Here is a 15843-nt window from a genome sequence, read left to right on the forward strand (position 1 = left end):
AGTTATTCTACTTTGCTTGATACAGGAAACTTGGTAGAGCTTCGAAACTATGAGCTACCAGTTATGATGTTGCAGCATGCTTTGGGTTTAATATGGGTGTAACATTCCTTTTGCAAATCAACATAACTGGTTGCATTCCTGTGTACTTTGGGAATGAAGGATTTAATAAGTAACATTTACTTCTCAATTACAGTCAGCCTATCCCAAGTTTGTTGTCCATAGATGGCCCCGCCCCATTCTCCCCCATGGTGGGTTGCGCATGTTGCACTGTCATTAGAAAGAATGGGATTTGAGGTCTTGTGTTATTTGCTGTCTGGGGGTTCTGGAGTGGAACCACTGTGCATATGAAGAGCCAATTGTATTATTTGAAAGTCATAATTTTCCCCCAAAAAGAAAACAAAGTAGGAATAGCTTTCTAGACTAAGGGGCTGTACAGACTGGCACTTTGTGCCAGACTGTACACGTGGTGAGGGCTGACGTTCACACACTCAATGCCCTTACCGTGCCACCCGGCTACCATCATGGCATGTGCCCATCCACACGGTGCGCACCACGAAGATGCATGCTGGGCACAGTACCCAAACAGCGCTGTGCGGAAGGGGCGTCATGATGCCACGCTACAGCATGTATGGCGCCCTTTCTGGGACACAAAAAGAAGCCCCTTTTCAGGGCTTCTTTTTGCTCCTTACAGAGACTGTGGCGTGTGGTTGCTGTGGCCTCCATCTGGGCTCAAAGGGGCAGCGTTGAGTTGCCTGTCTGTAGGGGCCCCAAGTATACTGTTTATTGCAGTAGGAAAATGTGTACTCAGATGTCTGATCTTCAACTTGCATTTGCAACAGACACTGCTGATGTCTTCGCCATAGCTGGCATTCCCAGTTCCATTAAATCAGATACGGGAAAAGTTACCTACACTGTGTTACATTTCAAAAACCATGAGGCAACAAAAAAGAATTTTAGGCATTTTAACAGGAATTCTTGCAAGCGATCCATGGTATTTGAAGAATGAACAGATAGCATCCACAATGGAAAGAGAAGAAATTCAAATGATTAGTGGCAATAATGTAATTGCTTAGTTTGGTATCAAGCTTTAAAGACAATCTATCCCAATCTGGCACTTAGCAGCAGTATTGAATTGCAAATCTCATAATTTCCATAAAACAGATGTTCGATTTGTGCACCCTTGGAAATTGCCTGACATGAACATGCAACTTGAATTGCCAACATAATATGCTACTAGTAGGCAATTGTGTCATTTTTCTATTTAACATTAATGAGTAACTTTAAGAACCCAATGTGTTTATTCCCCATCCATGTTTTAACAGATTTGTGCTCAATAATGGTTAATGCCTTTTTCACATATGTTCCATTCTGGGAATGACTGCATGAGCAGTTCAGTCATGTAAATGATTCCCTCACACCAGCAGATAGAGTTAAGTAAGAGTTTGAACTCCTAAATTCTGTTTCTTTATCCCCCCAAAAAATTATTCCACCTTTCCATTGGCCAGTTTTTATTTTCCTGCCTTACCAGCTGGTGGAGATTCCTGTTGTCTCCTACCTACTACTTTTTCCTATATTACAATGACAGCATTAAATGGAGAGGCTTTAGAAGATTCTGTGAAGTCCACACATCTTTAACTGCTTCTTTCCCTTTTCACAGTAAGGTGTCTTTGTTCCTATTAGAACTCAGCTTGATATGGATGGCAAGAGCATTTTAAATTTGATGGACTAATGGCCATGAATCCAACTGCTTAATCCCAACTAGCATAAACCCATTTAGCAAGTCTAATTTACCTATATGTTGACCTACCATTCAACATTTTACTAGCTGGGGTTAACCAAAAGGATGCAGCCTACTGTTGCCTCTGGAAAAAAATGTGGTCTACTAATGGATAGTATCCATCAGATGAGGCAAGACATTGTTCAGTGAATAAGCAGCCAAAAATCAGGGCAATGTGTTTGTACCTTTCATAAATAGTCATGCTGTGGCATGAGTTTTTAACTATGCTGGAAAGACATGCACATAGGCAAGGGTTGTACACAGGGCTTCTTAATGTAATTCTCTGCATTCTGACTTATGCACTGATTATGCTATATGACACTTGTACTGAATGATAATGTTCAGTGGAATCAAGATGTAAAATGTACCCATGTTACTCTGCTTTTTCAACCTTTAACCCAATGCATTCACTCCTCACCACAAAAATAAACAAATAAATAAATGATGTGGTGTGTGTGTAAGTGAACTTAAAACACACAAGCCACCAACAGTACCTGGCAAATTAAAACAACATTAGTTACAGAAAAATAATTCTTTATTTTCAGTTAATTATTTAGACAAGCTTTACAAGCAGAAATGACATTCGTAAACAAAATACAAGTGCATACTGTAGTTTTGACACAAATATTGTAGAGCTTTCAGCTAGACACAACAGAAGCAAGAGACAGCCAAAGCTCTTTGTCTGAACTGCAGCAGGCATCATATGTGAATAAGGTCCATTAAAAAGTTTGGTTTAAAATATCTTGAACACTGATACTTTGAGAGGGAAGGCACTTAGTATTGCTGTTTCCAGAACTTGATTTGTTTATCTTCCCCTCCAGTGATTATGTTGCTACATTGCTCATTCATCCACATAGAAGTCAAAGCACCTAAGGAAGAAAAAGTTATAGAACAAAGACTGCTCTTGAGATAGATGCTTAGGGTTAAATCTAGAAGCTATGGGATATTTAAGGATGAATATTATATACCCACACCTCTTTCAGCTCTGGTGTCTCTAGCTGCAAGATTTAACTTTTAACCCAAGAAAATCTATTAAGAAATAAAGTTCTGGCATTTAGTTGTCATACTTCAAGATGATGAAGACAAAGACAACCCCCAAATCAAAAAGATAAGTTCCAACTCTTAATATAACAGACCAGATTCTGTGAGATCCAGCACAGTACTAGTAAGGTCTGAATTCACTCAAGTGTATCTCTTATTTCCTGGTGTCTGGGATTTTTTTTTTTTTTAAAAAAACAAGAACTTAAAACATACCTGTATGTCCTGAGATTCTTTCCACTATTTTTCCTCCAACTATATCCCAAACAAACAATTCTCCTGACTGACTTCCTGATAAGACAGTATTGCCATCCCATTTGAAACATCTGTAAAAGCATACAAAGCCACGTTTGAATAATACTGTGCTACTTCAGTCACCACTTCCACATCCCTCTTTCTAGCAAGACACAAGGTAAAGTCTCGTAGTAGTTAAACACACTTGTTAATTCTAGCCTGGTAAAATGGAATAAGAATACCCAGTCCTATTATCATAAAAGGATACAGCATCTCTTTCAAACATGGATAAGAAAAGCATTTCGTATCAGCTCTCTCTACTTGTGTTTGAAGGCACGAGAAGCCATCTATAAAACCATCCTATTTTAGTAAAGAATTCTTCATGGGAGTGTATCATCATAATATAAATGAACAGTTTGAATTAAAAATTGGCACACTTGTACTTAAATATATGCACTGCATTGCACTGGAAAAATCTGCCTTTCATTAAATAGTAAATTTAAAGATTATGCTGCTATTTACAAATTATTTGAATTAGCCTATCTTAGTTAAGACTAATAATAATAATAATAATAATAATAATAATAATAGGATTTATTTATATGCCGCCCAATCACTGGGAATCTGGGTGGTTTACAACAGAGGGGATAATAGACGGTTCCCTGCCCTCAGGCTTACAATCTAAAAGACACGACACAAAAGGAGAAGGGAATGGGGAGGGAACAGGTCCAGCATTCTTCTCTCCCTCTGAGGCCTGGACCAAGGCAGATGGACCGGAGAGAGGGCTCTTCTTCTTCTTCAGGATCTTAACTTTCTAGAACAGTTAAGCCTTACACTAAAGTCCATTAGCTCTCTAATATAAAAGCACTACCATATTTTCCGGAGTATAAGACGACTGGGCATATAAGACGACCCCCAACTTTTCCAGTTAAAATATAGAGTTTGGGATGTACCCACCATATAAGACTACCCTTCTTCCAATGCACATCAAATAAAAATTAAAAAACCATCAGATTTGATTTCAATATGGTAATTTAAATTCAAATGCTTATGACATGCAGGTACTTAGCAGGAAACCTTGTTGTAATCCAAGCCTGCTTGGATTGGTCAGTTCTCCCTGCCTGCCCAGTGCTCCCTATCTCCAAGACTATCAGAGCAGTAGCTGCTTTCATACGATCGCTCCATATAGCAGGGATGCGGCCGCGGCCAATTTTGAGCTCCCACCACATGTGGAGACTGCAGATTCTCCAGTTCAGCTCAGAAGTTTCAGCACCTGCCCTATAACATGACACCCGACGTATAAGACGACCCCTGACTTTTGAGAAGATTTTCCTGGGTTAAAAAGTAGTCTTATATGCCAGAAAATACAGTACTTACCATATATATTCAACTATAAGTCTATCTCATGTATAAGTCGAGGACAAGTTTTGGGGCCAAAGTTATGGTTTTGGTATGACCCGTGAATAAATCGAGGGTAAAACTTTGAGGCTCCTCAGGTCCATGGTGCTCTTCAGCATTTCCCCCAGCAATGGACAGAGGCCGCTTCCTCTGCCGCAGTGAGGAAGCACCGAAGAGCCCCAGTTGCAACCATTTTTTCCTTGGAGTGGGGTTAAACAGTCACAGGTGTCCTCTGCCCCTTCAGTCTTGCCAAGAAACCTACTTTTACAATAGACTCTCCCTGGAATGGAAGTGCTTTGCTGCTGGCCACAGTTATCTGCAGGGGCCAGCTTGTCTTTTCACAGAGGGCGAAGAGGAGGCAAGAGTGAAGAGCCAGTTGGGAGAGAGCCAAACATAAAAGGAGCTAAGGCAGGGAAGGAGAGAAAGTGTGTGTGTGTGTGTGCGCATGCGTGCTGGACTAGGGAAAGTGGGGAGGAAGGTGTGTGTGTGTCACTGAATGAGCTGCCATCATCGGCATTACTATACTGACCCGTATATAAGCCAAACCAGATTTTGGGGTCAAAATGATAATCACAATTGTTAAGACTGTGATTTCAGATTGTAACAAAATAAAATATCTTCCCAAACTATGTGCATTAATACTTCAGGAGGCCATCTATGGTGTTTAAACCCATTATCATCCTTCAGTTATCTATGTTAGGAATACCAGTCCTTTCAAATTTTTAGCACTCCTAGTTGTCCTTGTCATGTGCCTTCAAGTTACTTCTGATGTATGATGACCCTAAGGGCAACCTATCATGGGATTTCTTGGCAAGATTTGTTGAGAGGCAGTTTGCCAAGGTTACTAAGCATTAAAAACAAAGACAAGAGCTGGTACAAAACTTCATTTAGTGAAGATTGTCTTAAGGAAATATTTCTGGCCCATCTTGAAGGCTTTTTGTGAAGACTGCCAATGTAGTGCTTTATCCATTATTTTCACTTCTTACAAACTATAAATAATGTTCTTCCATGGATAAAATGGGTATTAGATCAACAACTCCAAATACTAATATTAGTCTTATCACAGAACGCCTAAACAAAGACAGCAACTCCAAAATTCCCACACAATTTACCTTTGGAGCTGCTCTGTAGCCACAGATGATATAATCATTCCTGTTTGCACATCTGTTACTTTAAAGTAACCATCTTCTCCTGTGCTTAACAGGTGCCGGCTATCTATAAAACAAAATAACTGCACTGAAATCTGATTTAAGAATGTTGTATCATTAAATCATAACTTTCTTTAGGACCAAACATAAATTCCATTCCCATTAGTAGCTAACTAGTAAAGAAAGATGTGCAATTTAACCAGTTAACTAGTAAAGAAAGAGAGTCACTTTTTTTTCTTTTCTTTTTTGGTCTAGCTGCCTTTGACAAAAAAGACCAAGGGAGGAACCCAGTATCAGTTTGCAGTGGAAGAGGTCTGCTCCCAGTAGGTGTCTTTGCTGATTTCAGGGGATCATCACCTTGCCCTTTTTGAGGGTGGCCTGCTGTAAGGGCAGGCAAATTTGATTGTCAGCTACATTCTCCTAAATCTGGAGCCAACCCAACCTTGGATTCCCTGGTACTGGATTTCAGAGGCCCAACAATGCCAACAGCGAGACATTCTGGGAGTTCTAGTCCAATTCTGTTTGGGCATCCACTGGTTAGATATTTAGACAACTTGACACAGGCGTTTTCATCAAATGAAAGTTTACTGGGTTCATTTTTTCCGTTTCAAGGAATTTTTTCTGTTTCTAGTCATACTAGAAATATGACTCACTAGTATGTACTGGCTAGCAAAGTACTAACTATGTATACAAATATTTCTCTATAAATATAACAAAACGCCAAATCACAAAGAGATACTTTTAGTGGCTATTAGGGTAGTAATCCTAAATACCTGGTATCTACTGGGGTATGGTTCCAGGATCCCCTGTGGATATCAAAATCTGTGGATGCTCAAATGCTATTAAATACAGTGACATAGTAAAATGGTGTCTCTTGTATAAAATGGCAAAAACAAGGTTTGCTTTTTGGAATTAATATATGTTTTTAAACATTTTCAAGACGTGGTTGAATCAATAGATATGGAGGGCTGACTGTACATTAAGTCCAGTTGAATATAGTAGAACAATGAGTGAATCTGAGTGAACACAGAGTTGTACTGAAATTACATGCTTGCTATGTCCAAGATTAAGATTTAGGATAATGGTTTTGAGTTTCTCACAAAATCTGTAGTTTAAAAAATTTAATACAACATACCAGGACTAAAAGCAGCATCAAGGACAGTCCCTGAATGGCACACAAGTTGATGCAACACAGAGGCAGTTGAAACATCCCAAATGCTAATGGTCCCTTCTTTTGTTCCCGATGCGAGGAGTGTATATGCATCATTTAAGTTGATTGTATTAACCTAAATAATTCAGTACATAGTAGTTTTAGTCATTATTCAGACAAGCAGCATGAAAGAGATTAACAAGAAAACATTTAGAAAGACACACAATCATTTTTGGCATGAAAATTTGTCTTTATTGACTCTCAGTACCCTTAAGCATTCAAGTTTATGATGATTTGAGATATTCCCACTGGTGGAAGGCATGAGAGACATTCATCCTTTCCCAGCTCTCTTTACTCTCTGCACCCTCCTATGGAGGGCAGGGTTGCTGATCAGAACAGCATAGAGATGGCACTAAGGGGTGCAGGTAGAAAAATTGCCTCACCACCCCTGTTTTCTTCAGTGGGAGACCCCAGTGTATCACAGGGCCTTTTGTAAACCAGAACAGCAATTGAGGATCCAAGGCAACTTTTATCTCTACACAGCCAAAATTAGCCAAATCACTTTTTAATATCAAATCTAAATACTGATATTTTTTTCTTGTGTGAAGAGACTCGATAGCATTCACATTATCCTTGTTGACACAAAAATGATATATGACAGGTGGGGGGGGGGGGGGGACACCACAACAGAGTAAGAAAATAATACCACTCAAAATGGCAAATAAGACCATCTCTCACACATGAAACATAGTATTACACTTATGCATGAATTTACTTAATTGTACTTATGCATGAATAGCCAAGTAAAATTCTTGTACATATCCTTCAGGGCTGAAACACTACATGTATTTTAACCACCAAAATATGTTGCTGCTACCTGAAGTCTCCACCATCCTTTCTGGCAATGGTGATGATGATGAATGAAATTATTATTGTATTCTCATAACACTGTATATTTACACATATACTTCAGTCAACAATGCCTCTAACAAAGAAACTCCTTTTTACAGTCTTTTTGTTCCAACCCAGCCCTCACGCTGACCAGCTGGAAATCTTTTTAGCAGTATTAACATGGAAGGATGATGAAGGAGAGTAATATGAAAGAAGGGCTGGGAAAAGTAGAGACGAGTGAAAGAAAAGACATCCCTGGATGTATTTCGGAAGAAGCCTTCAAGGGTGTCTCTCTATAAAGTTCAGGATGTCTGTGTTTGCTTATGCAAGCTTACCTGATCTGGTTGTTTCATTTCATGTGGGCATACTGTAAACCTGCAACTTCAATAACAACTTAAAGAACTCTCTCTTCTGTAGCTTAGTAACCTTTCCCTATTCTTTTCATGTTATTTCTTCCTCGGGTATCAAATTTTCTTTTGAAGTAGTAATGTCCAGAAATACAACTTACTTTGTTAATTGAAGTATATTTCATAATCCAAGGATGCCATTATTTATTAAGATACAGTTCAAGCAATGCCCTTCAGCATATAATAACTACATTTTTGGTCACAATATATTTTTTAGAAAGAAAAAACATTTGTTTGTGCTGAAGCCTGAACTGGAAAAAAAGCATATTTTGCATGTCAAAAAATAATGTGTAAACACTTTCTTACTTACACTGACTTCATGTTCCAATTCAGCGAGCAATTCAAAATGTTTCTTAGTGCCCAGTTCTGTAGGACTGCAGTGCCACACCTAGAACACAAACATTTGAAACAAACATTACTCTTTTATGTATATATGTCAATTTAGATAATGTTGGGTAATTAAAAAATCTGAAACTAACTCTATATAGCTGCTGAACTCTACAAAGTTTTTTTTTTCATAACTTTGGTTCAATTTCCACTATACAAGTGTTACTGAAAAAGACCTCCCTGGATCCCACCATTCTGGACAACTATCAGCCAGTCTCTAACATTCCTATCTTGAGAAAAGTTTTGGAGCAAGTGGTGGCTTCCCAGCTCCAGGGGTTTCTGGATGAAATGGACTATCTACATCCATTTCAATCTGTTTTCAGACCTGGCTGTGGCCCAGAGACAGCTTTGGGCACCTTGGTGGATGATCTGTGCAGGGAACTGGACAGGAGGAATGTGTCCCTGTTTTGGGAAGCCACTTAGAGTCAGGGGCTTTCCCAGCAGATAATGATCACCCATTAGCAGACACTATTCCTCTTTTGCATTAGCCTCCCAGCCTGAGACCTGCCATTAGCACAGAACAATACGCATGCCAATCACTCCTGCATTCCCAGGCTCACACAGTGTGTGTGTGTGTGTGTGTGTGTGTGTGTGTGTGTGTGTGTGTGTGTTTTCCAGGCAAGCCTTCTCTGAAGACGCCAGCCACAGATGCTGGTGAAATGTCAGGAAGAAACCCTTCTAGAACATGGCCACATAGCCCGAAAAACCCACAAAAAACTATTGATGCTGGCCATGAAAGGCTTCGACTTCACGGTGTTGGGTGATTCCTGTTTAATCCCTTGGTTGCTGGCCTGTGGAGTCCCACAGGGTTCTATCTTGTCCCCAATGTTATTTAACATCTACATGAAATGGTTGGGAGAGATAATCCAGAGTTTGGGAGTGAGGTGTCATCAGTATGCAGATGACATCCAACTCTACTCTCCTTTCCATCTGACTCCAAGAAAGCTGCTCTGTGCTGAACCAGTGTCTGCTGTCAGTAATGGACTGGATGACAGCAAACAAACTGAAGCTTAATCCAGACAAGACAGAGGTGCTCCTGGTCAGTCGTAAGACAGAACACGGAATTGGGGCTTTGCCTATGCTGGACAGGGTTACACTCCCTCTCAAATATCATGCTCACAGCTTGGGAGTGTTCCTGGACTCCACTCTGAGCCTTGATGCCCAGGTTTCAACAGTGGCCAGGAGTGCATTTGCATAGTTAAAACTAGTGCTCCAGCTGTACCAATTCCTTGAAACGTCAGATCTGGCTACAGTGACACATGCCTTGATTACATAGCATCTGGACTATTGCTATGCACTCTACATGTGACTGCCTTTGGAAACTGTTTGGAAACTTCAGTGGGTTCAAAACAGTACAGCCTGAAAGCTGATCGCAGCCAGATATAGGGAATATATAATTCTTGTATTGAAACAGCTTCACTGGCTACTGGTTATTTTCCAAGTACAATTCAAAGTGCTGATTATGACCTATAAAGGCCTACATGGTTTAGGTTGAGACTATTTGAAAAACCGTATCTCCCTATACGAACCAGCTAAAGCTCTAAGATCCTCAAGAGAAGGCTTTTTCTCAGCCTCGCCACCATCATAGGCCCGCTTGGTGAGGACACTAGAGACAGCCTACTCGGTGGCTGCTCCTACTCTGTGAAACTCCCTTCCACAGGAAGCTAGGCTGGCCTCCTCCCTGCTGGCCTTTCACCAGCAAGCAAAAACATTTTTATTCAAGCAAGACTTTTAAAATCATGCAAGCCTGGTTTTATTTTATTTTTTGGGGTGGTGGTGGTGGTTTGGTTTAGATTATGTTTTTAACTTTTGTGTGTTTTAATTTTTAATCTTCTAGTGTTTTAATTAGGTTATTTTAATTGTTTTTAAACATGTTGTTTTAATGTCTTTTATTCTGTGAGCTGCCTTGGGTCCCTTTTTGGGAGAAAAGTGGAAATAAACAAAATAAAATAAAAACAACTTCCTGAAGCAACATATTACTTCTTATTGCTGCAAGTATATGAATCAGAAAAATCAAACAAAACAACCTAACATATGCTTCCATGCCACTCTTTAAACCCTGGCAACTGACTGAAACTCCCTGCATTCCACCATGACAGAAGAGCAATTTACCACATCAATTCACCCCATCTTTACAGGAGTTTGTTGTGCTAATCTACCCTAATAATCTCTGGCAGTGGCATGGGAGCAAGCCACATGATCATGATATGTTTTACAGACACTACTGGCTACAGTCACCATACACAGATTTTAGAACAGTTTCCATATGGCAGTATAAAATAATCCTTATTCAAAGTATACAAGAAAACACAACAGATTTAGCTACATTTACCCACCCATGTAATGAGGGAAGAAGTCTTTTAAGTTCAATTGCACAACTGCAAGCAGTCAATTTTGGCAAGAGAAAATTTTGAGAAATGGCCAGCCCACAGACTCTGGCAAAGTTAGCACATATTAGTTATCTCAGCTCAAACAATTAAAAATTATGAAACAAATATTGCTTATTCCACTGTTATCAAGGCAGCAAATTCATAACATGTGAAACACGTACCTTTACAGTGGAATCCCAGGATGCAGAATATAAACGATTGTTGTGCCAGCAAATCTTGCTGACAGCATCATCATGGCCTATTAAGGTGCCCTGCTGTCTTCCAAAGGCTATAGAATAGAAATAGCTAGGAGAAATAAAAAGGAATATAAATAATTTGCATCCCAGAAGTCACATGCATATATGGTAAATTTAAACAGAATTAATTTATTTATTGCAAAAATTCATGAGTTTCCAGTTCTATAAAAGAGCTTCCTAATGTACACGGAATCATTTCACAGATGGGAGGAGCCTTCATTTCTCTTTCAAATATAGCAGCATTAAAAAGCAGTCATGGGAGATGGTACTACAAGTATACACTGATATACAGGTTAAAAAAAAATCACATACATATTGTTGTCCCATGAAGAACATACGACAGTGGTATCACCTGGTAGGATTAAACAGCAGGACAATGCCTATATGACACAAAGAATACACAGTGTTTAGTTCAGTGACAGACCTGCAAGAACACTAGTACATTTTTACCAGGTTCCACTGCAAGCATGATTTGCATTTTAGAAGTTAATGAAAGTACTCTTGTTGATATAAAACCAAAGTAATTTCACTGCGCTGAACAAGAACAGCACATGGTTAAATTAACCAAAGCTGCACAGATGAAGCAAAAATATCCATTTAATCATAACCTATATAACTAATTCAGGGGTGGGCAAAGTCTACACCCTGAACCTGACTTTGATAGTTCTGAAGCCCCCAGCAACTTCTCTAGTGCCTCCCCACTTTCCAAAAATTGTAAGAATCTTCTCCACTGATTGTCATGACTTTACTTTTAACTAAAAACCAGCCAACTAACTCCCCTTATATCCTGGAAAAGGAGAAAGGCAGGACAGAAATTAAATCAAAACAAACCAGCCACAGGTATGATGGTTTACGTGCCCTGGCAAGCTCTCCAGAACACCTGTTCCCACCCTCAAATCAGCCAAAATACTTTCAGTACACCGAAATGGGATGGTGCAGCCTACCGGGGGGGGACGGGGGACACTGTCCCCTGCTCTTTAAGCAATTACCCACCACTGCACTAACTAGAAGAACATGAACTCTATTTTGTCCTGATGTGTTGTGTGCCCACGAGTGAAGCTCTAAAAATACAAAGCAAAGCTAAAATGCTTACAGTTTATATAGGTAATGTGATAACCATTAGACAAAGTAGTAAGCTGAATTAGTTGGCTGATAGCACAGGGGTTATGCAGAACAGCCAAGACTTTAAGTGAATGTTCTAGAATGCCTTAAAGATGCTGACAATAAAGCCCTTTAAATTTTGCCCAATTATGGTTTTGTTTTGCATTCTGAGTTGTTTTTAACACTTTAGATAGGTTAACAAACACTGGACTGTAATAGGCTTCTGCACTTTTGACAAGCACAAATGGAATGAAACTGACCAAAAGCTACAAAAGCAAAAACATGCAATACTACATTAAGGTCGTTCTGGACAAAAGTCATTCTAAGGGATCCATGGCAAAGGACCGTCAAAGTTTTGAAAGCACTGACCATGTTTGAGAATGACACACTCCTCTGAAGCATTTTCGATTCCGTAGAAAACATCTTCAAGGTTGAATCTGATGCAAATTGTGAAAAAGAATGAAAACAGTGCAAAATGTTAAGGTATCAATGACTTTCAGCTTGTTAGGGGAATCAAACAGGATTCAAAACATTCTATCAGTAGAGGAAAGACAAAAGAACTGTTTGTGCAGTTGTGCAGTTTTCTATAGATGCACAAGTGCTACTACAATAAAGTAAGCTGCATGCAAGGCAGTGACAGCAGAGGTTCCACCCCACAGAAATATTTATATCATAGAAAGCATTTCACATACAGATGCCTGTTTCTTTTGCACAAGGTTCCAGTGTAGGCTTTTACGGGCAAGGTAGAATTCTGGATTGTAGAACTGCCAGCATCAATGCATTATCTGGCCAAGTGCCCATGTATCTAAGTGCTATGCAGGATGAAACCATTTGAGTAGAGAAATTTTGGCCTTCCACATGCTTCGAACTAAAACTCAGCACTAGGCCATGCTAGCTGAAAGTCCAACATATCTGGACACAGTATCTCCATTTTGGCACCAGCAATTGGAGATAATCCTTCCCCTTTCTACTTGGTGACATAGTCAAACATTCTACTGTCAGACACATGGACTTGTCTGTCAAACTCCTTGCATTGCAGGGTATCTCATACCATTTCACAGCCATCAAAGAAAGAAAGTATCTGTGCATGTCTGTTTCAATCAGGTTTTGGAAACATGCAGTCCTTCAGATGTACTGCAGTTGTCATTAGCTCTAACCAGTATAGTCAATAGTGTGGGGTGATCACAGATGCAATCCAATAGCATCTGGAAAGTCTGATGATGTGACCCATGTTTTAAATAAGCACAGGAGTTTTCTTCTTTAAGGAAGCTGACCTGTGTACCCATACCACACGTTGTACTTTTTCTGCTCTATTGCAGAACTGAAGTATTCATACCACCTTAAATTAGGGTGGCTAAGAAAACAGTTACGAAAATTACTGGGTTTTTTTAATGCTTGTATGGGGAAATCTTTGGATTCTTGCTTTTACAGAACACAGGACTATGCTGAATCGAATCTACGTCTAACATCTATTTAAAAGACTTTCTATGTTGAACAGTGGGAGTTTTCACATTATTGAGGTCTGAACAGAGCATGACCAACCTTGAGAAGTAGTAAAAATGGAAGACTGCCTGGAACCAGAAGATACAGCAATCCCAGTTATTGTTCTGTTTAAAACACAACAGAGTTACAAAGTAATTTTTAGTAAATATCTCAGTCTTATATATTTATTGCTCAGATGCACCATCTCCTTAAGTGCAATTAGACTTACTTCAGAAGTATGTGCCAGAGATTGCACATGAGGCTTCAATCTGAAGTCTGCACATTGAAAACCTTATCTGCATTTACATAATTCCAAACTTGTTTAAGTCACATGACTCTTAACGGTAGCTTCAAGGTTGCCTAATGGTCATGAGCCTGCTTTCTCACACACACATCCCCCTCACCCACAAATGAGATACTACATTGTCCCCTTTGCAGTAGTCATGTACATCTTTTTAATGAATACAACTGGTACTTAGATAATAATTACAGGCTGAGTTTCCTTTATTCAAAATGCTTGTGAGCAGAAGGGGTTTGGAGCTTGGACTTTCTTGGTTTTTGGAACATAGGTATTCCTGCATTTGGAATATAGCAGCTCTGGGCAGTGCGCCCCCAAGGCATTGCTCCCACCAATGTGCCCCTGCCTCCAGCTCCCTAATGGCAAAATAAGGGCAAGTGTATAAAAAGGAGATGCCCGTCTCCTGCAAGCAGCGACTCATGCCTGCCATCACATCTGGAGTTTACAAATGCATAAGAGTAGCCATTGCTTCAGTGGGGGGAGGTAGTGGTAGTTGTACCACCAAATCCCTGGCCACAGCTGCTGTCACTTCCTCCTCTTGTCTGCAGGTGTGGTGCTTTGCTACTTCATCTGCAGTGGCAGGATGAGTTGGGGATAAGATCTGAAGCTGCAAGACAAATCTCTTCCCCCCATGATGGCACACACCCCTTCTTCCTTAGCATTTACCTCTTGCACCCGGGCACTGTGGACTACTTGCTGCCATGAAGGGACTCAAGCACTGGTTTTGTCCTGAAACACGCTACACTGCCTGAGATTGGAGTATCTTTCCTTGTATTTTTCAAATTTATTTAATACCTTTAAGACCAAAAAATATAAACACTGTTTAAAAACAAACTAAAACAATTTTGTGACGTTGAAGGCTTTCATGGCCAGCATCCATAGTTTTTTGTGGGTTTTTCAGGCTATGTGGCCATGTTCTAGAAGAGTTTATTCCTGACGTTTCGCCAACATCTGTGGCTGGCATCTTCAGAGAAAGCTGGCATGGAAGAGAGTGGGGTAGATATATACTGTTTGACCCTATGTAGGGAGGAGTGATGTCCATGTTAAGCTGTGTATTGTTCTGTTATTGAATGGCAAGGTCTCAGGGTGGGAGATTATGCAAAGAGGATTACTGTCTGTTTAATTAGTGATCACTGTCTGCTGGGAAAACCCCTGACCCTGGGTAGTTTTTTTTTTCATTTGCATTTTGCTGGGTCTTGATTTTGGTGTTTTTCAGGACTGATAGCCAAACTTTGCTAACTTTAAGCGTTTCTTCTTTCCTGTTGAAGTTGTCTTGAACATGGCCACATAGCCAGAAAAACCTACAAAAAACTACAAAACAATTTTGTTTTGTTTTTTTAAATTAAACCATACATTTAAAACAACAAGAGCTGTAACCTCTGGTTTTAAGGATTAAAAGTCATACAAAACAACATAGTCATAGCTGCCCACTGTAAGTTTAAGAAGGATATAGCCAGCCTGACTTTCCTTAGGAAGAACAGTTACCTTAATTCACAAAATGCATCTTTTCCAGTAGGGACCCTTCTGCGTCAAAGAAATAGTGCATATGCTCGAGCCCCATTACAAGTAATGGGGCTCATGCTTGCGGCGCTGTGGCAGCAGTGCACATGGGCCATGGGTGCATGCACCATTGTTTCTTCCAGCGCATGGCGCCACTTCTTCCGGCACTGCTTTCAGCTGAAAATCAGTGTATAATGCGCCCGCATATGAAGCGAGCATACTTTATTTTGTATTCATGTTTTGTTTGATGCTTTGAACCTCTTATAAAAATTAAGGGCAAAAATGTTATCAAAAAATGAACCAACCAATGGCATGCATATTATAGCATTATAGTCAGCCCTCGGTATCTGTGGGGGATCTGTTGAGCATTCATGGATGCTCAAGTTCTGTTGTCCCCAATGGCGGC

General features: G+C 39.9%; 1 protein-coding gene across 3 annotated transcripts in view; it reads right to left on the bottom strand.

The window, feature by feature from the left end:
* Window positions 1–2294: 2294 nt before the first annotated feature.
* The window catches only part of NSMAF (neutral sphingomyelinase activation associated factor), a 56641-nt gene continuing 43092 nt past the window's right edge, over window positions 2295–15843 (bottom strand). For 2 of the 3 annotated variants that reach the window (XM_089517359.1, XM_089517360.1), the window contains 9 exons: window positions 13700–13764; window positions 12527–12594; window positions 11369–11436; window positions 10982–11105; window positions 8354–8431; window positions 6731–6881; window positions 5560–5662; window positions 3032–3141; window positions 2295–2646 (listed from right to left, as the gene is read on the bottom strand). In XM_089517359.1, coding sequence (XP_089373485.1) covers window positions 2552–2646; window positions 3032–3141; window positions 5560–5662; window positions 6731–6881; window positions 8354–8431; window positions 10982–11105; window positions 11369–11436; window positions 12527–12594; window positions 13700–13764 — 862 coding nt within the window. In that variant the 3' untranslated portion in view covers window positions 2295–2551. Of the gene's footprint in view, window positions 2647–3031; window positions 3142–5559; window positions 5663–6730; window positions 6882–8353; window positions 8432–10981; window positions 11106–11368; window positions 11437–12526; window positions 12595–13699; window positions 13765–15422; window positions 15441–15843 lie in introns of those variants that run through there. The other variant, XM_089517361.1, reaches the window with a different exon arrangement.

The sequence above is a fragment of the Sceloporus occidentalis genome, unplaced genomic scaffold, assembly GCF_023333645.1.
Source record: "Sceloporus occidentalis isolate IW3139 unplaced genomic scaffold, rSceOcc1.0.p SCAF_3, whole genome shotgun sequence".
Lineage (NCBI taxonomy): Eukaryota > Metazoa > Chordata > Lepidosauria > Squamata > Phrynosomatidae > Sceloporus > Sceloporus occidentalis.